Raw genomic sequence first — 23,181 nt, forward strand, 5'->3', positions numbered from 1 at the left:
AAAGAAGGCCAAGTGTTTCGGAAGATGACATGATCAGTGTTAATTAAAGGGCTCTCTTTGTGGCTCTCTTTAGGTCTTGTTTCTGTGCCCACTTCCTCCACCCACACACAGTGACACAGTTAAATCCTGCCTCCCTCTATCTATCAGATTCCTTGTTTTGGTTTGGTTTCACTTAACAGAAAACTGAACATTAGGAAAGAGATGATGGTTTGGAATGTGCGCATGAGCTGTCTGACTAGAACAACAGATGGAAGCGTAATCTTCAGTCTCTGGTGTTGGGATGACATAGTCCTAACTTGCTCTGCTTATACCTTGATAGCTTTATGAAAGACACCCAGAAGCATCTGTGCAAGGCCACATATCAACAGTATATCTAAGCAAATAAAGATAAAATCAAACCAGCCTCATATTTGAGTGGAAGACATCATCATGTCTCTGCTGCACAGAGCTTATACTCACCTGGAAGAGGCCGGCAGCACTGTCAGAGTCATGTTCTTTGACTTTTTCAGTGTTTTTAATGCCATACGACCTACACTGCTCAGGAATAAGCTGCTGCACATGCAGCTGGATGCTCCACTAGTGACCTGGATCACCAGCTACCTCACCGGTCGCTACAGTTCGTGAGGCTGCAGAGCATCACGTCAAACGCAATAGTGAGCAGTACACCTGACCTCAGGGGAGGATCCTGTCTAACTTCCTGTTCACTCTCTACACCTCTGACCTCAGATACAGCTCACAGTCCTACCATCTGCAGAAGTTCTCAGATGACTCTGCCATAGTGGGCTATATCAGCAGGAGACAGGAGGCTGAGTAGAGGAGCGTGGTGGACAAATTTGTAGAGTGATGTGAAATCTCCCGCTCACAACTCAGCATCATGGTGGTGGATTTTAGGACAGAAGCACTCCAAAACCAGTCAGCGTGCAATATTGCACATGAAGTGAAAATATTGTTTTTGAAACTGAAATATAGGACATGATAGTGAAACTGGTACTGCACAGACTGTTGAGAATGTAGCAGCCGATGCTTACAGACCAAACAGGTTGAACAGGAAAGCTGCTTCTTTCCTGGGAGTGGCGCTGGAGTCTTTGGCGGTGGTGGCAGAGAGGAGGATGCTGCTCAGGAAACTACTCATCAAATAGTACAACTTCTCCTCATGTGCAATACTTTCTAAATAGTTTGTACAGTATCAGTTTCAGTATCATATACAATATTTCACTTTCAGTATCATTGCCAGTATTACTTCTTAGTACTCCACCAAGGAACACGGTGGAGTTATATGATGATCGGCGTACGTTTGTCCTTCTGTCTGTCTGTCTGTCTGCCTGTCTGTCTGTCTACCTGTCTGTCTGTCTGCCTGCCTGCCTGCCTGTCTGTCTGTCTGTCTGCCTGCCTGCCTGTCTGTCTGTCTGTCTGTGTGCGACATTATTCAAAAATGGACTAACGGATTTGGATGGAATTTCCAGGGAAGGTCAGAAATGACACAAGGACCAAGTGATTAGATTCTGGCAGTAATGCGGCTTATAGTCTGGATCCACAGATTTGTTAGGGATTTCTGTATCATTGCAAGATAGCGACACAGCGTCACTGTAACCATGACAACAAGTGAACACTACGTCAGCTGCCTGCTGACGATCACATGATTGTGATCCTACTACAAATCCACCACTGTGGACTTATCTGGGCTTATCCATCGGAAAACATACAAGGAACAATTGATTAAATTGTGGGGGTGTTTCTGAGTCCCATCAATTCCCGCCGCCTGCTTCATATTTAGGTCACATGATTCGATATCTGTACATAACGTACACATGCATGTCACTTGCCTGTGCTCAGCGCAATGTCATTTTTTATTAAAGATTTCATCTGTTGGAAATGATACAATGACTGAGCAGCCTTGGTGGAGTACTGTGCTCTGTGACTGCTTTTCTTGTTTTTCTATTTTAGTCTTATTTTAGCTTATTTTCATTGTTAGTGATGTATCACACTTATACCTTAAGCTTTTCTGTGCAGCACTGCATTTATTTTCATGTTTCATGTTTCATGTTATGTCATTTTGTATATTTTGCATATGATGAGCTATGAGCGCTTAGGTGTACATCTGATTTTAAATAGAAACATGCTGAATTACCATCTCTGTTTGCTTGGGTGAGTAACCAATCGCTGGACTTAGGGCTGAGTGCAACAGAAATACCAGTAAAATTGGACCGTATTAAGAGATCACCAAACATATGTGACTTTTGACAATAACATAAATATGTCATACATCACAGCCTTACAATTCACATGCATCTAGCGAGAAATAATATGCCATGCTAAATAGAATTTACAAACAAATTTTTAATCTGAATTCAATTCAATTCAATTTTATTTATATAGCGCCAATTACAGTCAAATTGTCTCAAGACGCTTTAAAGAACTACAGAATTGTAGTCTCATTGTTATTTTCTTTCATCTTTGTTTAATTTACTTAGTTATGTTATTCAATTTTTTTTTCTTACACAAACTTTTAGCTGAGGAAAGCCCCCCTCACACACACATCCATTATCTATACACTGCTTTATCCTCATTGGGGTCGTGGGGGGCTGGAGTCTATCCCAGGTGACTGAGGGTGAAGGCAGGAGACACCTGGACAGGTAACAGTCTATCACAGGGCTACACATAGAGACAAACAATCACACTCACATTCACACCTACAGACAATTTAGAATCACCAGTTAACCTCAGCATGTTTCTGGACTGTAGGAGGAAAGGAGAACCTGGAGAAAAGCCACACATGTACAGGAGAACATGGAGACTCTATGCAGGAAGATCCCAAGATCTGGAGATCTTCTAGCTGCAAGGTGACGGTGCTAACCACTACACCCCACACATGTATGTTTTATTTATTTAATAATAATAATAATGGATTAGACTTATATAGCGCTTTTCTATTAAGGCATACTCAAAGCACGTTTAATGGATCCATTATTCATTCACTCACACATTCTCACTCTGGTGGTGGTAAACTACATTTGTAGCCACAGCTGCCCTGGGGCAGACTGACGGAAACCTGGCTGCCAATCCGCACCTACGGCCCCTCCGACCACCACCAACATTTATACGCATTCATACTCCAATGTGAGTTGTCGTTGTTTCTCTGATGTCCGTGATGTTCAGGTGGAGAAGAAACGCCCGTTGACACTGACTTTCTTAATAAGAACTTTATTAAAAGAAAGAACAGTATCGTACAGACAGGAGCTGTCTGGAAGGATGTCACCCAATGATCCTCCTCGAACAAAGACCAACGGTCAGTTTTTATACCTTTTAGCAACGTATAGAATTACAGCATCTGGTTTACAACCCCACTAAAGAGTGACAACTCCTCAGACAAGACTCCCCTTCTGTGCATTCCTAAGGGTCACAAATCAGCTATAGGTTAACAGTGGACCCCAAAGTCAACACAGCATAGGATTTCTGGAGCCTGAAAACACATTCTCAGTACTTACTACCATCTGTTAGTTAAAAGTTCATTCTATGGTCAACAACCACCAGAACCACCTGTTAGTTAAAAGTTCACTCTATGGTCAGAGTAGCAGCACTGGAGGCAAGGTGGGTGAAGTGTTTTGCCCGAGGACACAACAGCACATGACTAGAACAGAGCAGGAATCGAACTGCCGACCCTTTGATCATTGGACGACCCGCTCTACCACCTGAGCCACAGCCGCCACTTTATTTATTGATTTATTTGATAGGGACAGTGCACATTGATGAATATCTATTTAGACAACAATAAGCGTAAATGTGTCAGATTATAGCAACAATGCTAATTTACACCCACAGTCCCTAGGCAGGCAAAAAAAAAAAAACTGAAAAAAAAGCATAACAATGAAACAGGACAAAAGATCAGATAAGATTGGCAGTTTTTTGTCCTTTGAAAACCACTGGTTTAAGGTGAGTTTTGAAGGTTGCTAACGTGGGACACTCCCTTATGGAGAGTCATTCTGCTGAGTAGTTCTTTTGGGGAGTTTTGAAAGGACCTGATTGTTTTCGCCGATTTACAATCAGGTCCTTTCAAAACTCCCCAAAAGAACTACTCAGCAGAATGACTCATGTGAAGTGGCTCATGCTAACGACCACTATTAGCATACGAGGCTGGGTGAAACTCGCATTTCAACGACCCCCATTGTCACTCCCTGGCTCCCAACAACCATCGTTGAGGAGCTAGACGGGCCTTGGCAATGGCCCTCGGAATATGAATAACACTGACCACACCTCACAGGGGTTATAAGCTGAGGCAACATCAACCACCACCAGAACTGAAGAAGCCTCTTGGATGAGAGGTGAAACGTCTTCAAGGAACTTTCTTAAAGTCCAGTTGGATTGATTTAAACAACTTTGGATAACCACAATGTAGTTCAAAAAAATTTCCACTGTGGTGAATAGGGTATAACGTAATTTCAAGTTAAAGAATATGATGTGAAAGTCTGTTTCAAAGAAAGTCACATGAGTGTCATCTGATTTGCCACTCCATGGTAGAGTTGTGGTAACATTTACCACTGTGTATCATCTCCAAGTCATAAGATCTAAGTTTTGTATAACAAATGCATGCTACTTCCACCTTGGCTGCTAAGTATAGACACTATACTCACAGCTCTGCAGTTTAAAGTTATTTTTTACAACTGCTAGCATACATGTGAAAGGCCCACAGATTTGGAACACCTTACCTGCTGAACTGAAACATCTGACAGATCTGAATGAGTTTAACTGTAAAATCAAATGATGGCTCAAATCAAACCAAAACTGTGAGCACTGACAGACATTTTATTATATGTAAATGTGTTTAATGTATACATTTATGTAACACTGATTGTTGTATTTATTGTTGTTTTTGTATGTGTTATGGACCTGGTCTGCGAATTAGCTGTTAGCTATTGACCTATGAATATGGCATCGCTTATTGTAACAATGCTTCTTGTTCTGTCCCTATTAAATAAACGTATAAAAAAATGTTGTGTTACTTACACAACTTTGCCAAAAATTACACAGAAATTGGCTTCATTTCTGCTACAGCTGATATGAATTTTGAAAACACATGCACAAACTTCTCACTAATTTGGATGCTGAGGATCTGTGCCAGATGCAATAAAGGCCAAAAATTAGGCAGAATCTAGAAGGTTTTATAATTACACTGAACCACAGTGTTCTGACCATTCACAGATGAAGTAATTATAGTTGATTTTCTTATAGTCAGCCGAGATGGCCAGACTGGCGAAGCAAAATCTTTTCACAATGTCACATGTCAATATCTGACATATATTAGTAAGCAACATTTGTCATAGTTAACATTTTGGATAGGGGATGAAGACCTAAGTGACTTTGACACTGACCAAATCATTTTGTCCAGAAGACTGGGTTGAAGCATCTCTAAAATAGTAAGGCTAGTTGGGTGCTCCCAGTCAGCAGTGGTGTTAGTTTGCATACAATGGTTCGACAGGGTGTTGTGGCATGCCCTAGAACAAAACTGATCCGTAACATCTCCAGACATCTGCTGCTAACTTTTCTGAGGCCAGATACCACAGGATGCCTTCAGAGATCTGTGCCTCAGAGGTAGTGCTGGTACAGTCAGAGAAAGGTGTACAAACCATTCCAAAATGGTACCTTTCCTACTTTTCTTGCAAGACTGTTGCAGACATGCCCAATAAGTCATATCTATGTGCTCTACACATGAACACCATTGCTGAACATGCACACTATTGCCCTTGTAGCATAGCTGTAGCCTGGACACAGATTTTGGGCTGTCTGTGGATGTCTGCATGGGGTTCCACAAGGAATCTTGCTGGCTTGGGGAGATGTCGGCATTTACATCATGTGTACCTTTTGTATAGAACGGCCGTACTCTTAAAACACTCCTCAACCCAATAAACTTTTTTTCCCTCACAGTGGTGAAAAGTTTATGACCATCAGCTATTTGATCATCTGATCATCTCTTATTGACAACACAGCACTATTAGTGGGGCATCTAATCATCTCAAATATATTCTGTAGCAGGATAATTAGGCACAGTTATAAGGATCCTCAATGACAAGAAGAACAAGGAATCCTGCAGCAGATGGTTTGACCCTCACGGAGCCCAGATTTATCATGTACAACAGAGCCCAATATCATGGAGACAATCTGGGATTACATAAAGAGACAGGAGTCCACAGATGAACTGTGGCCAGTTGTCTAAGAGGCTGAAACAACCTAAATGCTGCGTTACTGGAAGAACTGAGGTCACTGAAAATTACTGGACCTGTAAAAGTAAAAACAACAACAACAATAACAACACATACATTTTTAGAGGGTCATAGGTCAATTTCAGACTGTAAGCTATGTGAAAAATTATAGAGTTCATCCAGATTCTCAAAGGGGAAGTACATATGTAGAAAGTGTTTATGAACAGAAACTAAGAGATTCCCTTTCGTTGGACAATATTCAAAGTTTTGTAAATTCAACCATGTCATCACTTTCCATACCATATTGGCAATGCTGAGTCCAACTTTCCATACCCAAAAAACCTGAAAAAAGATGGAAACAAATGTCCTTAGGTTCTTTTCTTATGCAACATGCACACAAACATGCCGAGCTAGTTGAAAGTCACTCCTCTAACATTAAATAGTTATCCTAGAGAACCAAACAAGAAACGTAGATAAGCATATAATTGATGGTAACTTCAGAGCCCACAATTCAGGTTGTTATCACAGGCCTAATACAGAAGATTGACTAGTGATGTTGTATTTCTGTATCTGTAGCTCTTACAAAGTCTTGTTTTGTCCACTTGGAATAGGAAAGAAATCAAATATAACACTACCTAACCTTAACGCTTTCTATTGAAAGTGTCTATTAAATTCAATTAAGAAGTGCCATTCTTTTTGTTGTAATGAGACTTTGGTTTACACCAAATAAAAAGGGGCGACGTAGGTCATCATCACACACCTCTTAATCTCCCACTTACACCTCAAAACCAAAGGTGACAGATCCTGTTCCACATTAGATCTTATCTAGCCACTGTTAATTTTAAATCTAAAGTAAAGACTCATCTTTTTTCCTTTGCTTTCAGTTCAGCCTGATTCTGCTCAGGTCATGTCCACTTGTGCTTCTTTTCAGCCTGCTATTTTGCGTGGCTGAGTTGCTAATTTTAAACATTTCCCTCCCTTCAATTTTTTATGTTATTAAACTTTGGTGTCATAGCTTTTTATTGTTTTTAATGCTGTCAATATGTTCTTCTTGGCTTTCCTCTTTTAAGGTTGTCTTATTGGGTGTTAGCATATACTCCTGTTTATTGTTGTAGTTTTCACTCCCTCTGTGTATTTAGATGCCACTATTGCATGTCATTAGGTGTCTCCTCTCTCCTGTAGTTTTTACTGTGACCTCTCTGCATGTTTCTCAGGCTCCAGAATTACACATTTCCAACCTGCTTTTACAGACCTCTTTAGTAATCTTGTTTGTTGATTCTCACTGCTTATCTTCTCTCCTTCTGTATGGCCGTCACTCCAACTGGTCAAGGCAGAAAGTCGCCTTCCCTGTCTGGTTCTGTTTCTACAAAAACAGAGTTCTTAATCTCCCCTGTTGCCAGGTGCTGTTCAGAAGGAATCACGGAGTCTCTATCTGTGTTACTGACATTTTAACTCATCTGTCACATTTGCAGTTGTTAATCTTTACCAAATGAAAAGTACTTTGACTCAACTTCTGTTGTTTAAAATGTGCCACACAAGCAAAAATGACTGACGTGTATGAAGTTTTCGGGCTGTAATTTTGGATGTTAGTCTGTGCTGATCTGCCAGTTTAGGGAACTGTACATTTTGAGAAAGTACACTTATGATGGACAATTGTCTTATGACTTATTACGAATTGTAAAGTCTCTGTGAAGAAAACAGGATCTGTGAAGCAACTTAAAAAAACAGAAAGCTGCACAGCAAAGCTCAAAACTCTGCTGCTGCTCATTATCTTGTCCGAGAACAAGAAAACTGTTAAAAAGAAAACATTCTCAAACATAAACTCTGAAGTTGTGCCAGAGCAATATCAGAACAAAAATGCAACAGTAAATCAATCTAGGATGTGTGGCAGGACTTCAACAACTCATGGCTGCAATACTGTAAATGTGTAGAGCAGACTTTCTGTTACTGCTGTAAAATGTGTCTCTATGAAATACTGACACTGCATCAGTAGACCACCACTGTTACCTTTCTTCACATACCTGAAACAACACAATATATCCCCAGTTTTGTCTGCACAGAGACAGTCACATTTTGCTGAAAGCAAAAATGCTGGGAGGCAAAAGAATGTGTTGTTGAAGAAATTTCACTCTTAGTCCTTGGAAGTTTGCTGTACTGGGGTGTTTATTGGTATTCCGGCATACGGTGAGCTTACCAACACAGAACATGAGTCTGTGAAGGTAAGCCGACCCAGAACATTTGACACAGTCCACGTTTTATAGGGATGGTCAGAGAGTAGAGAGGGCCTGTACGTAAATATAAGGGTCATTTAAAGGATTTTCCTTATTTTAACTGTTGTGTGCTATTAAAGTGTGGAAAACACTGGATACCATGTCAAAGGAACATCCATGCAACGTTTTCCAGTAGCACATTGAATTGTAATGATCAATATCATTAATCTCACCAGTCAGTGGTTTTAATGTTGGGGCTGACAGGAGTGTGTTTCATACTTTGGGCTGCTCAAAGTAGCCACAGCTTTGCACACCACTGACAATGTAAAGTATGAAGCTTGGTGGAACTTTGTGTTCTCCTAATGTGTTTAAGACCATCAGTTGTGTTGAGGTACTGTTGGCATACGGCAAACAGCAAGAACCATTATGTTCAGTACATAAGTATAGAGAAACACCAGCATGTCATTAATATAAGAGTTGAAGATCTATATGAAGCATTTCAAGAACTTTGAAAGTTTCTTCAAGTTAAAAACCCATTAACTGTGGTGATGAAACTGGCTCTAATGAGGACCACCCTGGGAAAGGAAATAGATAAAATGGGCTCATACTACTTTTGGGAGTTTCATTGAGATTTACCCCGGTTTCCTCCTAAACTTATAATTGGAGGGGGAATCTTGTGTGGGATCTTGGTCTGAACTGATGTTGGGACCAGACTATTTGGTAATGTGACAGGTTTACAGATCCAGTGTGAAGCCTCCTGAACTGTTTGGAGAATCATTGGGGCAAGCCGTTTCGACTGCATCTTCCTAACCATTTTCTCTTCGAGAGTTTTTTAGCCTTCTGCTTTTATTACTTTGTCTCACTGCACAGTATTGTTAATGGTACAACAAGAGTGATTGCACCACAGTCCCCATTTTGTGTCTGTGTCCCCGTCTAATAGTCAGTGCTACACTATTTGCCAGTACACTTAAAATGAAACAAGAAATAGAGGAACAAAAAGACTGATGGAAAAAAGGAAAAAGAGAAGTAGAAAAAAGGTGGAAAGAATGAAGAAAAGAGAAAGTAGCAATGACAAACAAAAAGTGAAACTGGACACTGCTAAAACTGGACATGGAAAACCATCTGCACAGAAATGGTTTGTTTGAAGAGTTTCAGTCAGGATTTAGAAGCATCATAGTACAGAGACAGCACTGGTCTAAGTTACTAATGATCATCTCATAGCTTCAGACTGTGGGACCATCTCTATACTTGTTCTGATGGATCTCAGTGCTGCACGTGGCACAACTGATGACAATGTTTAAAGGAGATGCGCCAGACTGCTTTAAATTACACACACACACACACACACACACACACACACACACACACATATATATATATATATATATATATATATATATATAGAAAGCAGGGATGTGACACTCTATAGTCCAATGGGGAATGAGGGAAGGAACGAGGTTTACATAGCTGAAGGTGTGCTTGGAAACAAGTGAGTTGAATGGGCTGATTGCCGCAGCTGAATCACATTGTCTCAATCAGACTGCAGGCAGGCAGGAGATGCAGGGAGAGAGAGAGACACAGTGGTGAGAGAGACAGGGAGAGAGAGAGACACAGGGGTGAGAGAGACAGGGAGAGAGAGAGACACGGGTGAGAGAGACAGGGAGAGAGAGAGACACAGGGGTGAGAGAGACAGGGAGAGAGAGAGACACGGGTGAGAGAGACAGGGAGAGAGAGAGACACAGGGGTGAGAGAGACAGGGAGAGAGAGAGACACAGGGGTGAGAGAGACAGGGAGAGAGAGAGACACAGGGGTGAGAGAGACAGGGAGACAGAGAGACACGGGTGAGAGAGACAGGGAGAGAGAGAGAGACACAGGGGTGAGAGAGACAGGGAGAGAGAGAGACACGGGTGAGAGAGACAGGGAGAGAGAGAGACACAGGGGTGAGAGAGACAGGGAGAGAGAGAGACACAGGGGTGAGAGAGACAGGGAGAGAGAGAGAGACACAGGGGTGAGAGAGACAGGGAGAGAGAGAGACACAGGGGTGAGAGAGACAGGGAGACAGAGAGACACGGGTGAGAGAGACAGGGAGAGAGAGAGAGACACAGGGGTGAGAGAGACAGGGAGAGAGAGAGACACAGTGGTGAGAGAGACAGGGAGAGAGAGAGACACAGGGGTGAGAGAGACAGGAAGAGAGAGAGAGACACAGGGGTGAGAGAGACAGGAAGAGAGAGAGAGACACAGGGGTGAGAGAGACAGGAAGAGAGAGAGAGACACAGGGGTGAGAGAGACAGGGAGAGAGAGAGACACAGGGGTGAGAGAGACAGGGAGAGAGAGAGAGACACAGGGGTGAGAGAGACAGGGAGAGAGAGAGACACAGGGGTGAGAGAGACAGGGAGAGAGAGAGACACAGGGGTGAGAGAGACAGGGAGACAGAGAGACACGGGTGAGAGAGACAGGGAGAGAGAGAGAGACACAGGGGTGAGAGAGACAGGGAGAGAGAGAGACACGGGTGAGAGAGACAGGGAGAGAGAGAGAGACACACGGGTGAGAGAGACAGGGAGAGAGAGAGACACAGGGGTGAGAGAGACAGGGAGACAGAGATGACAGACAGATACAGGAAGCCAGACAGGTCAAAATAGATACAGAAGGACAAGGAGGAAGAAAGAATGAGAAAGAGGGGGAATGAGGGAGAGGAACAGGGCCTGGAGCAGGGATCATAACTTAACTTAAGACAGAACTTAAGTATTTCGCCTTTAACACGTCAGAAACACACTATCTAACCAGATAGCATACTGGATTTGTTAGGTTTCTCTCTGTAACATTATATTATACATTTTTGACCTTATTAGGTGAAGTGCCCTGAGATGGACTTGACATGTTATGAATTGGTGTTCCAAAAAAAGACTGAATGGAATTAAATATTCCAGCCACAGGATTCATTTCTATGTACTTACACTGGTTGTACAAGCTCAATAACGTATTGATACATTTCACATTCTTCTTAATGACCCAGTGCACTGACAAATGGCTTGTTTAAATTCAGTTTTGCATTTCACCCTCTATGGTTCCCATTTGAGCAGTTTGTATCACATTACTGGGATGCTGCTGCTGACCTTCCTTCCAGCTGCCCATTTCCACCAGTCTACTCTGCATCACCGTTATCATAGCTTGATACGCTCATCTACATACTGTTTGAATTTTACTACCAGCTATATATGTTGTGTCTTTAATGCCAGAGCCTTACATCATAACATTAAACTTATGATTCAGTTTCAATGTTAGCTTGCACTTTGTATGTATCATCTATTGTTTTTCATATCAGGCATGTATCCCAATGTTTGTTCTATGTTTCGTTGTCCCCCACCCCCTCGACCTCTTCTGTCCCTCTCAACCCACCGGACAGCAACAGATGGGTCCCCCTACATGAGCCGGGTTCTGCTCAAGGTTTCTTCCCATTAAAAGGGAGTTTTTTCTTGTCGCTGTCGCCTTAGGGCTGCTCTGGGGGTTCAGGCATTTAAGTTCTGTAAAGCATCTTGAGACAATCTGAATTGTAGTTGGTGCTGTATAAACAAGAAAAGCACTCAGAGAGTGCAGTACTCCACCAAGGCTGGTCAGTTCTTGTATCATTTCTGACAGATAAATCCCAATAAGCCAGCAGCGGTGGATTTGTAGTAGGATCACAATCATGTGATCATCAGCAGGCAGCAGACGTAGTGTTCATTTGCTGTCATAGTTACAGTGACGCCATGCGCTATCTCGCAATGATACAGAAATCTTTAACAAATCAGTGGATCCAGACTATAAGCTGCATCACTGCTAAAATCTAATCACTTGGTCCTTGTGTCATTTTTGATCTTCCCTGAACATTTCATCCAAATCCATTAGTCTGTTTTGAGTAATGTTGTGCACAGACAGACAAACAGACAAACCAATGCTGATTGTCACATAAGTCTGCCGCGTTTCTTGACGGAGTAATAAAGTTGAATTGAATTGAATTATTGTAATTTCCTCATCTTGCTAAATAGGCCTCCTCAAATCAGTAATCATCCTGAATATGTTTAGAAATCTTCCATAACTGTGGAAACAAAACTCAGTCTGCAGCAGGAAAAGTGGAGCAAAATAGGAGAAAAAAAATTCCTCCATGCTATTTATAAAGATGACTACGTGGTCATTAATGGGCAGGAATTCACAGGAACTGAACTGTGTTAAAGGATCTTACAAAAAACTTATTAGAGCTGTAACCAGGTTGAACTGAAACTGGGTAACAACAGATTCATGGTAAACTAAGAACAAGAAACATTTAAGATTTGAGAAAATGTTTCAGGTGCTCAAAGTTCAGGAGGTCCAAAATGAAACACACATTTTTACCCTGCACAGAAAGATGACAAAATATGTGTCTGAAGTTTTTATCTGAAGTTTTATTTTCACACTCATGGACACACACATGCACGCACGCACGCACACACACACAATGTTAATTTCTTTCAAAGTAGGAAAAGTCAATTCACATAGCACCAACTTAAGAGTACAGGGTGTCCCACAAGCAAATAATTAAATAATAAAAGGAATCTTTAATCTTGTTAAATAAGTCTATATCAGCATACTTATATGACATCACCAAGCATGAAAAAAAGACAAAACCCTGATGCATGTATATATATCTATCATCTTTATCAGGGTATAACTGCTGAATATATATTTTCAGCAGTTTATAATGAACATTGTGGTAAAAAAGGAAACAGTTCAAATTCACCCATGCATAAATACAACAGTGGTATAATGATCCCCTTGTACTCCTTCACCAGATCTACAGCAGAGCATTCAGACTGACACATGCAGGCAGTTCTGAGCTGTCAGAACAAACAGCAAAGTGTTCCTCACATTGCATTTGTTTGGTCTACATTTGCAGTACATTCAGCACAATAGGTACGTTTGCTAACACATAACACGGTGTCAGTGTATAGCTTGGAGACGTGATCCTCTTTGACACGGTTAAACCCATAACATCAGGCAACTGCACACTGCAAACATGGACATACTGTTGCTATAAATGTGATTATGAACAAGACTTGCAATGTGTTGCGACATTTCTTCAAGGTACAATTATGGTGGGGCTAGAAAATCCAAACCAAGCTTAAAAATGGAAATAAGAAAGTAATTCTGCATATTTAAGCATATTTACTTGATGACATAACTCATAAAGGTGAGGTCATGAAAGCAGGTCTGTGTGGGTTGGGTTGATCTGTCGGTAGCTGTACAGTTTACTACTCTTCAAACCTGCCTAGCTATCGCAACACATTCTAAGGCACATACAAAACATACTGACTACTGCAGCCAGGTCAGCATGTCACGTAGGTTGCTTATCTTTGTTAATATAATGAAAGACACTATTATAATCCTTCTTCTTACTTCTGCTTTCCAACTCAGTCAAAGTTCCTTTGATTCACAAAATCCTTCATTAGCATATCTGGTCAATCATCTTCAAGCTGCTTTTCATTGAGTCAATCTGACCTCAGCTGCTGTTCTTTAAATACTACCGCAGCATTGTCATTCAGACTTCTGATTCAGTGCTGGACACTTTGTTTAGGCTGTTTTTCTCTGTTCCCAGCTAGTTATATATAGTAGCTCCACGGAATGATTCATTTTTTTAACCTGACCATTGGCTGACTCATGTTCCACTTGAGTGAAAGAAAGACGAAACTTTCACAGCAACAAAAAAACATTTGGAAAAACTTAAACAGAATCCAAACAGATATCATGAGCGGCACACCAACGTGGAGATGGAGACAGGTCAAAAGAAAAATGTTTTAAAGACTGCAATTAAATTTGTTCTTTAGAGTTGTCACACAAAAAATCCTGAAGATTGCGATCTAGATGGTAGCCTATTGTTTAGTTAGTCTGTCTTATCAGTCTGTAATCTCATGATTTACCCTTTGAACCCCATGACTTTTTTGGACATTTTATGCTTCTGTCACATTTTTAATCACTTTAGATTATTACTTTTTTCTTACTGTGGAAACAGCACAACTATTGCTAGAAGCAGAGACAATTCAGAAATGTCTTTTCTGCAGTATGATACATTATAGTGCAAATAAATCACAAAAAGGTCAATATAAAATGTTTATTTTTGTCCTGTGTCTCTAGTTACAGCTGAGTCAATCATGGCTTCACACTTGTGACAAGGAGCACAGAATATCTTTGTTTTTTACAGAATGTGGTTAGAGTACAGGGATTTGCCTGAAGTATAATGATCTTAGCTTACAATTTTTTGTTTTTTTCACTACAACAAAAAAATGAAAGGCACACAGTTAGTTCAAAGGCCACTGGAAAGTTGAAAATTTGCTAATTCTTTCCGTTATTACAATTTCTTGCAATGATAAATGGAGTAATTTTGGTGATTTAAAAATAACGCCATGCCTTTAATACCCGTCCGCGGGTTTTGGGGCTCAGAGCGTTAATTAAACTAACTGTCTTTGTACTTAGTATCATGACAAAATGTGTATTATTATCCAAAGATAGAAAATAAAAAGGTAGCATATATTTAGAGCTGTGAAGTTACAAGTTTAAAATGCTATTAAAATATCTAAACGCTGTTTAGAAGTGCTTTATATACATATATATATATTATATTTAAACTGCCTAGTTCCTTTGTTTGCTATGATTGCTAATCTAGCTAATTATTAATTTAATTAATAATTAATACTATTTCTTTTAATTGACTGCTCTGACTTTTCTCCTTTATCTTGTTTGACTGTCTGTGCTGCATTTTAAATCTGTCAAAGCACTTTGTGAACACTGTTGTTAAGGCTGCTGTAGAAATGAAGCTATTATTATTATATTAAAATCCCTGTTAATGCAGTAGCATGTTTATGTGAGCTTTTATTAAGTTAAAAACAATACAGATTTTAACCCTTTAACACCTTTAACCCCTTGCAACCCTGTTGTCAAGCAGATACTATTAGTTTCTCTAGCTAAAAATTCATCAGTGAATGTACCTGTGTCATGAGCAGTAATAGTAAAAGAAAGCCAGTGAACTACACTGGTATGTTCCCTTCAGTTTTCATGGAGGAGAACATACAAGATTATATTTGGGTGATTCTGACAGTCCAATCATTTTACTAAGGGAGACGTTCGGCACCAAAGAACACCTCGTAATGATTCCTAGCAATAAATTTTGGATAAGTTGCTGTCACACGCAGCCTGGCATTAGCCTCCAGTTTAAATAAGCCGGACGTATACAGGGATTTAGTCCACAGTTCTTTGCTGCATCTCACAGTGTCGTATGATGTTAGGAGAATCGTATCAATAGGGTAACTAGCCGTGAAACAAAACACCTTGTTGTTGAGCTTCATCTCAAGTACAGGACAATGTTCCCCATTACTCTGGTAGGTGATCTGCAGGAACACTCTGTAGAAGCCGTCTCTGGGAACCACGAGGTCTCCACTGGAGTAGTGGAAGCCTCCTCCACAGTGTGCAGTCTCCCATTGAAGGTATTTCCCAACAGTCTGATTTCCTCTATGAACTGAGAATCAGAGCAAAAAGACAAAAGTTTGATTAATGATTCTCTATCATTTCTTGGTAACACGAAATATGTCATATTTAAGTTAAGCTGACAGTGTTCTAAAGTGTAAACAGGCAATCATGTGCCATTAAGAGCAAATTGTGTTCTTATAAAAAAGTTCTTATTATGAATAAACTCTACAGGACTCGTTTGCAAACTAATCTGAGTAACCTACTGGTGTTGTCTGTAGTTTAAATGAAAATCTGCAGACACTCCAGATGCCTGTTCAGCTGCTCTGGAACCTCTTTGTGGCCTTACTAAGACACTACTTGTTCACTTTTTGGTCACAGTCTGTAAATTATTAACTTTACACAAAGTTGAGTAAACAAAATGATAAGTACATCAAAGTGTATATAGTTTGATTATTCAGCTCATAATACACTATTTTGAATGTCTTATCACACCAGAATATATGAATTATTACAATCTGAAGTGTGTTGTATATTTTGACAAAACCAACTGATTTACCTTTTGCCTTTTTTTTTTTTTTTTTTGCTTTTTCTGAAAAAGAAATGTGCCTTTCTAGGGTAATCCAGTAAAACTCTAATCATGGCAGCATTGCACTATTACACTATGCTTTACCTGTCAACATGGCACTGGGAGTCTGGACATCTGTGCTGGCCTCAAATCTTCCAGTTCCTTGTTGGATGTTGCCATCTAAAACGTAAGTTGAAAAATTGATGTTCTACACATGAATAATGTCTTTCTGCTAACCAGAAATCAACACAGCCTTTAACTGCAACATGCCTCTAAACAACTTATTTACCTGTTGAATGGCTGTCAGCTGACACTTTGGCCTGGAATGAAACAGACACAGTCTTACACAGCAATGATACAACTAATTAAAGTCATACATACGAAAAAGCGAGCTAAAAAATATCCAAAAGAAGGATAAGATAACAGAAAACAATTTTTTTTAAAAAGATAAGAAAACAAACAGGATTTTAAAAAACGTGCACAACAAAGTGGCACATAGCCAGACATAAAACTAAATAAAATATTTTATTCCCGAAAACATGAAGAAAGGATTTTTTTTTTTTTAAACGTATTTATTCTTTTGGTGGCAGCTGCTGGCTCTATTTTCTGATTTATGTCATGATAGAAGTAACTCTCCTCTGTTTCATCAACAAGAAGAGACAACATTTTTGAACTTTCCAGTGTCCAGACATCTGATCTGTACTTTTTAGTGCAAATTGCTGCCTTTATATTCTTATTTGCATATTTCAGAAAAGTTGCAATGCACTTTTTACAAACTAGCAGAAAGGGCTCATTAGTCCGCCAACGAGCAACACAGATTTGGTTGAAATTTTCAGGGAAGGCCAGAAATGACAAAAGGAGCACCTGATTAAATTTTGGCAGTGATGCTGCTTATAGTCTGGATCCACGGATTTGTAAGAAGATTTCTGTTTCATCTGTATCATCATCAGATAGCGGCATGGCGTCACTGTAACGATGACAACAAGTGATTGAGATCCTGCGACAAATCGACCGCTGTGGACTTATCGGGACTAATCCGTTGCAAAGGATGCAAGGACTGAGCAGCCTTGGCGGAGTACTGCACTCTCTAAGTGCTTTTCGCAGAACGAGCTGCTCTTGTAACTAAGCAACGACACTAACAATAATGACTTGAGTTATGGCCACTTCCTGTCACGCGCCTAATCTGTCTGACACATTATTTCAGCTACTCCATCCTGCATCCAGTGAACACAGTTCGGTGCCCAGTGTTTTTTTTTCTACCAGTCTATAATAAATAAAGTAAGTACATTATTGTAAACATACAAACCCCTGAAAAAACTGTCGTGTTGGTTCAACACTAGCACAGGCTGTTAGTGCATCTTGGCGTGGCTTCATTATGTTCGCTATATGTTGTCTTTTTTTTTCTTTTTAAATTATAGATTTTCTAGGCTACTTCAAAACCTTTATTATAGCGACAGTTGAGGAGAAGGTGGACGGACAGAGACAGGTGGGGAATAACATGCAGCACGGGGCTGGAATCGAACTCGCGCCGCTGCAGTAAAGACGAGCTTTTGGAGCTAAATGTACCAAACATCGCACGAGGAAACAAACTTGAACTTACTAGTTTACTGTTCCCTTAGGTACCCCTGACGCATTTTCACTATTTTCCACGTATTTTTTTTTAGCGAGCACAAACAGCAGCGGAAGCATTAAGTAGTGTCCAGGTGTGTTGTTACCTCTCCGTCCGGTGACACGTGACATCGTCCTCCGAGCCCGACTGTGATCAGCAAAGCCAGAGCTCCAGAAACCAGCAGAAGCAGAGCCACAACTGTAAACTGGGCCATTCGGTACAACCGTGTCACTTTCTGAATGAGCCGTTGATTTGCAGAGTCGTGCCGGTGAAGTCCTGCCTCTCCTCCTCCTCCTCCTCCTACTTGCCAGAACTCGTGTCCCTCCATGGCTCCGGGTCAGCTGGCTGCTCCCACCCAGCAGCGGCATTTATCAGCGCCGTCGCCCACGTTGAGAGCCGCCGCACCGGCAGCGAGTCTCGATTTAAAAGAGTTTCACCGACTCCAACTTCCTGTTCCTGAGGGTTCGCTTTTCATTTCCAGCGTAAAACCCTGTGGTCAGCGTGCCAACAAACTCCCAACTCCCAACTCAGGGCTCGGAGAGAGAAATTATGATCACCCCTGATCACATGACCTGTCCTCTGTCAGTCAGTGTCGGAGGGGGAGTTTCAGTTGCGATGGGATGAAGAGGTACACACACCTCTACGACCAGCTGCACAGAGAAGATAGCTGGACATTTACTCTGCATTTATGAATGAACACCTATTAAATGAAATGAAAAGTCGTCTTCTGCTGCAGACAGATCTAACATCCTGAAGAACTGCAGTGTCAGACACTAGTCACAATAACCTCAGCAGCAGAGGTCAGAGTGTGACACATATTCTTAGGATTTGCACTTCCTAAAAGCATTATGCAATACTACAGTCAGATAATTTAGTGGTTCAACACCAGTCTCTAAAACGTCAAACACTACGGTGTAGCAATCCGTTGTATTAGTGCTAGTTCTGTACAAGTCCTCACTGCCAGTATTACTTCTTACTTTTCTATTCTAGTGTGATTTGAGCTTATTTTTATACATTGCTCTAATGTGTCACATTTTTATTTTATTGCTGCTCTGTTAGGCACTGCATTTATGCTCTTCTTATTATTTCTGATCAATATCTGGCACAAGAATTTCCTTTAGGATTAACAAAATTGTGTTTTATATCAACCCAGAAGACATCACACAACAAAACATGAAAAAGTTCATCTGTCAAGATGGCTTTGTGTCCAGAGAAGCATTAACCACCAAAGAAAAGACAACCATGATAACAGGCAGACCTTCACAGGATAAAATTAGTGAGATTTTGTGTAAATGTATTAATGTATTATAATTTCTCTATAACCAAATGGTATTTGGTAGCAATATGTGCAACCTGGAGTAGGAATTTAATTTAGAAAGTACACTAATAAGAAAATTATGCAAGACATCTGCTGTCAGCAATTAAATAGAGATGATGGGTGTCTCTGGAGCTCAACAGGTTGAACAGGCGACCCACAAACAGCGGCTCTAATCCCCGATGCAGAGGTCATAGGTTTGAGTCCGACCCATGGCCGTTTACTGCAGGCCTTTCCCCCATGTTTCCTGTCTCTCTCTCCACTGTCCTCTACAATAAAGTTAAAAAAAAAAACAAACTTTAAAATTGTGATGACGACAGCAACAAGCAGTGCGTATTTGTGCTGAGAAGAAGGCAGGCGTCAAACGGTGGATGAAGCAGACTGCAGTTAAAGAGAAGGGAAAAGTGGAGATAATTTCACAATAACACAGAGAGCCTGCATCTTATCTTATGCATATTATTAGTTGGGTCTTTTCTTTCTGTTGTGTTTTGCTATTGTTTGGTCTTTTTGTATACACTTAAACAGACATATTGGTGTATATTTATTCTAAATCATGTACACTATTTTATTGTTGTTGTTTATAAATGGTAGTATTTTGAGGAAGCAGAATGAATAGATTGGAATCATTGTGTAAGGAGAAGGGGTGGGATTAGATAAGCTTTGACTTTTTCCCACTCCTTTTTGAGCAACTTATTCATTGTCTTTTGTTGTTTTCTTTTTATGTTGAAATGTTCAAAATACAAAATAAAATTTCAAAAACAAAACACCCCCCCCCTCCCCCATAAAGTACAGACACACTTATTCAGAGTTTGCTTTCATATTCATCTCCTCTGAGCACTGTGAACGTGAGGTTAGGAAATGGATTATTGTTCTCTATTGTTGTTCTCTTCTGTGTACTCTGATTTCCATCTGCTATCCCGTTCTTTCTCTCTGATTAAGCCTCATCCTAACAAGTTGATGCACATGACCGTCCTCCCTGAGCCTCGTTCTGTTGGATGTTTCTTCCTGTAAATAGGAGTTTTTTTTTCTTCTTCTTCTCCTCATCAAAAACATGCTCAAAATAGATCTTTGAATTTGTTGGGTTTCTCTCCATAATGTGACATTAGAAGTTCCTCACCTTACTTTATGAGGTGCACTGAGGTGACATATGTTGTGAATTGCTGCTGTATAAATAAAACGTAGGATACTGTGACATCTTAACTACAATAATAGTTGTATGTATGGAAGAAGATCAGATTATTTACAAATTTAAAGTGTCCATATTTTTGCATGGGAGAGGAGAAGAACTTTGAACCGTTTTAAATTCCAAGCAGATGATCTTTCCAAGTCTTCACACCTCTCTAGGGGGATCTTTGAAATGTGGCAGTGACTTCAGTTAGAGATGAGTGAGAAACACAAAGACAACAGTTAAACCCATTTTTATTTGAAAGTTGAGCTCTGAATTTGGAGTAATATTTACATCATTTTTATTTTTTGTTATGAGTTCCGGATGCATCGTACTCCTGCAGATGTGTATATGGCAAAGTCCACTGAGAATAAGAAATAAAAATACAAAAAGCTGTGGGCTGATTGCAACATCACACCCTGGAGAGTGAAAGGTTTGGAGCTTGTTGAGTGACAGTGTACACACAGTATTCTACCTGTACAATAATAGTGCTACTATTCACATTCATCTGTACAATAATAATATTTACAGTGATCACATTAGGGAAAGAGCCAGTACCTGAGGAGTTAGTTCCATAATTAGCTTTACTCATTCACCGTGGTAAAAAGAAGCACACCCAACCAATGGTAGCCTAAGTAACACAGAAAACATGAGATCCGTGTCCAGGATCAGGTGTGAAGTGCATCCACTTTGCAGCAACTCACTGCTCCAGCTGATGCAACTTGATTGGAAGTGAAAACAGGGACCAGTAGGCTAAAGATTTTATACTTTTTTATCATCTGCAGGTTGGTTTCACTCCAAAATCTGAATCTGAATAAGAGTATCCACAGTAGGAGACTGTTTATGTTTTAGACATTTAGAAGATCTTATTGTATGAGTCATAGAACCAAGCCTCTATGGGAAAATGAAACATGATTCAAGTGGTTTGTTCAAATTTTGCTGAGGTAGACAGCAAAGAGTAGATTAGATTACAAGATTATGGCATTTTACGCAAGCCAACTATGCGTCACTGCCCTGTCCAAGAACCAAATGTGGACAGTTTAGAAACTAAAGCTGCAATTTCTTGAAAAGAAACCCTCCTCTTAGATACTCCAGGTGAGCTGGCATGTTTTAACAAAGACAGGAAGCTATAAACAAAAGAAATGAGGTCATTAAATGCTGGTGCCAGCAGCCTTCGTCTTCCCCTACAACTCTCTCCGAAACACACAAACTATACATGAAAACATATTGGCCAATTTAAATTACCATTCGACAGCACATAAGATAAAACACCATGAATAAACACATCATACATGTGCAGCATTTCTCCCAAGGATGAAACGTCAACCAATAAATAAGAACAGAACAAAAATGCATTAAATAACAATCATTGTCTCAGTTTACGATCACTGTACGAGTGATCCAGTTATAACTTAAACAGTCAAAAGTCCATTTTAAAAATATCTGAAATGCTAGGCTCCTGTAGGTTCTCTAACCAGCGTCAGGATCACTGTTTCAGCACACAGGTGTATGTTTTGGACCTGTCGTATGCCACTTACCTAACTAATCTGCACAACTCAAACAAAACTTCTTTGGACCCCTTTCCACTAATCGCCCATTCCACACAAAATCATACCAAAAAAGGAAAATGTTTCAAGTGGAAACTCGTTCTTCCAAATTCCTGCTCTCTCTGTCAGGTGTTGTGAATGCCGTAGATGAGCAGGGTGACAACAAGCAGTCATACATAAAGGAGCTTTGGATTTGGTACTTTCCAGCAGCTTTGTGTCATCTGTAAATCTCGGTGTCTGGTTCGGGGATGGATGGAGTGCTAAGCCTTGTAGCAGTTTCCCTGCGTGGTGAGTGCCAGCTGGCCGTTAGGTGCCACCTCGTTGGCCTCGTCCTCCAGCAGGCCCGACACGTCAGCGTTGGGAATGCTGTCGTGGTAGCTGCTGAAGCTGATGTTGTCCTCTTTCAGTTCGATGGTCCAGAAGGGGGCATTGAGCTTGCGGTTCTGGTACTCCCGGTAGGTGTACACACCTCCCACGAAGCCCAGCAGCAGCAGCACCACCAGGATGATGACAGCCAGGATGATGATGTTGAACTGCGTCCAGGAGACTTCAGTCAGGGCTGCTGTGGTGTTGTCGGTGGGGCTGCTCAGGCTGGTCAGCAGGGCCTGGGTGGTGGTGGTGGTGGTGGTGGTGGTGGTGGTGGTGGTGGTGGTGCTCAGTGCGGTGCTCGTGTTGCTGCTGCCGCTGCTGGGTGTGGAGGCTGGGAGGCCTCGTGCTGGGGAGGACGTGCTGGATGTGAGGGCCTCGGTTGTGTTTGTGTTTGCTGGTGTGGGAACGAGTCGGGGTGCTGAAGAGAGAAATCCATGAAAACATTAGAGAAGAAAGAAGTAAAGATTTTATTCCTAACTTTGTGAAATTTACAACCCTGATAAGCAAAACCAATGCAGGCTTGTAGTTACTGAATAACCAATATTGTGACTGTAGGTTGATGTATAACTAAAATAACTAGTGACACCTTGTGGTAAAAAGGTAAAACTGTTATTATAATTTCACTAAGTATATTATGATTCCCAGTGGGTGTGTTCAGTGAGTAGTTGTATAAAAAATCATGTGAGATAATCAACAGCAGGACTTCTGCTTTGTGGTTTGTTTATGTGGTTAAT

The 23,181-nt window shown here is 40.7% G+C and overlaps 2 protein-coding genes across 2 annotated transcripts in view; both read right to left on the minus strand.

Moving 5' to 3' along the window:
• Positions 1-12,802: 12,802 nt before the first annotated feature.
• Positions 12,803-18,690, minus strand: si:ch211-158d24.4 (uncharacterized protein LOC560966 homolog). Its single transcript, XM_023297639.3, has 4 exons — positions 18,158-18,690; positions 16,732-16,762; positions 16,548-16,622; positions 12,803-15,926 (listed from the first exon to the last, which is right to left on the minus strand). Exons 1-4 carry the CDS (start codon positions 18,377-18,379, stop codon positions 15,523-15,525), a joined length of 732 nt encoding a protein of 243 aa, XP_023153407.1. The 5' UTR covers positions 18,380-18,690; the 3' UTR covers positions 12,803-15,522.
• Positions 18,691-20,768: 2,078 nt separating this feature from the next.
• Positions 20,769-23,181, minus strand: part of si:ch211-158d24.2 (multiple epidermal growth factor-like domains protein 9) — a 37,988-nt gene continuing 35,575 nt past the window's right edge. The window contains exon 6 of the mRNA XM_023297637.3: positions 20,769-22,865. Within this exon, the coding sequence (XP_023153405.2) occupies positions 22,339-22,865 (527 nt within the window). The 3' untranslated portion in view covers positions 20,769-22,338. The remainder of the gene's footprint in view (positions 22,866-23,181) is intronic.

Source organism: Amphiprion ocellaris, chromosome 6 (genome assembly GCF_022539595.1).
Source record: "Amphiprion ocellaris isolate individual 3 ecotype Okinawa chromosome 6, ASM2253959v1, whole genome shotgun sequence".
NCBI classification, from domain to species: Eukaryota; Metazoa; Chordata; class Actinopteri; family Pomacentridae; genus Amphiprion; species Amphiprion ocellaris.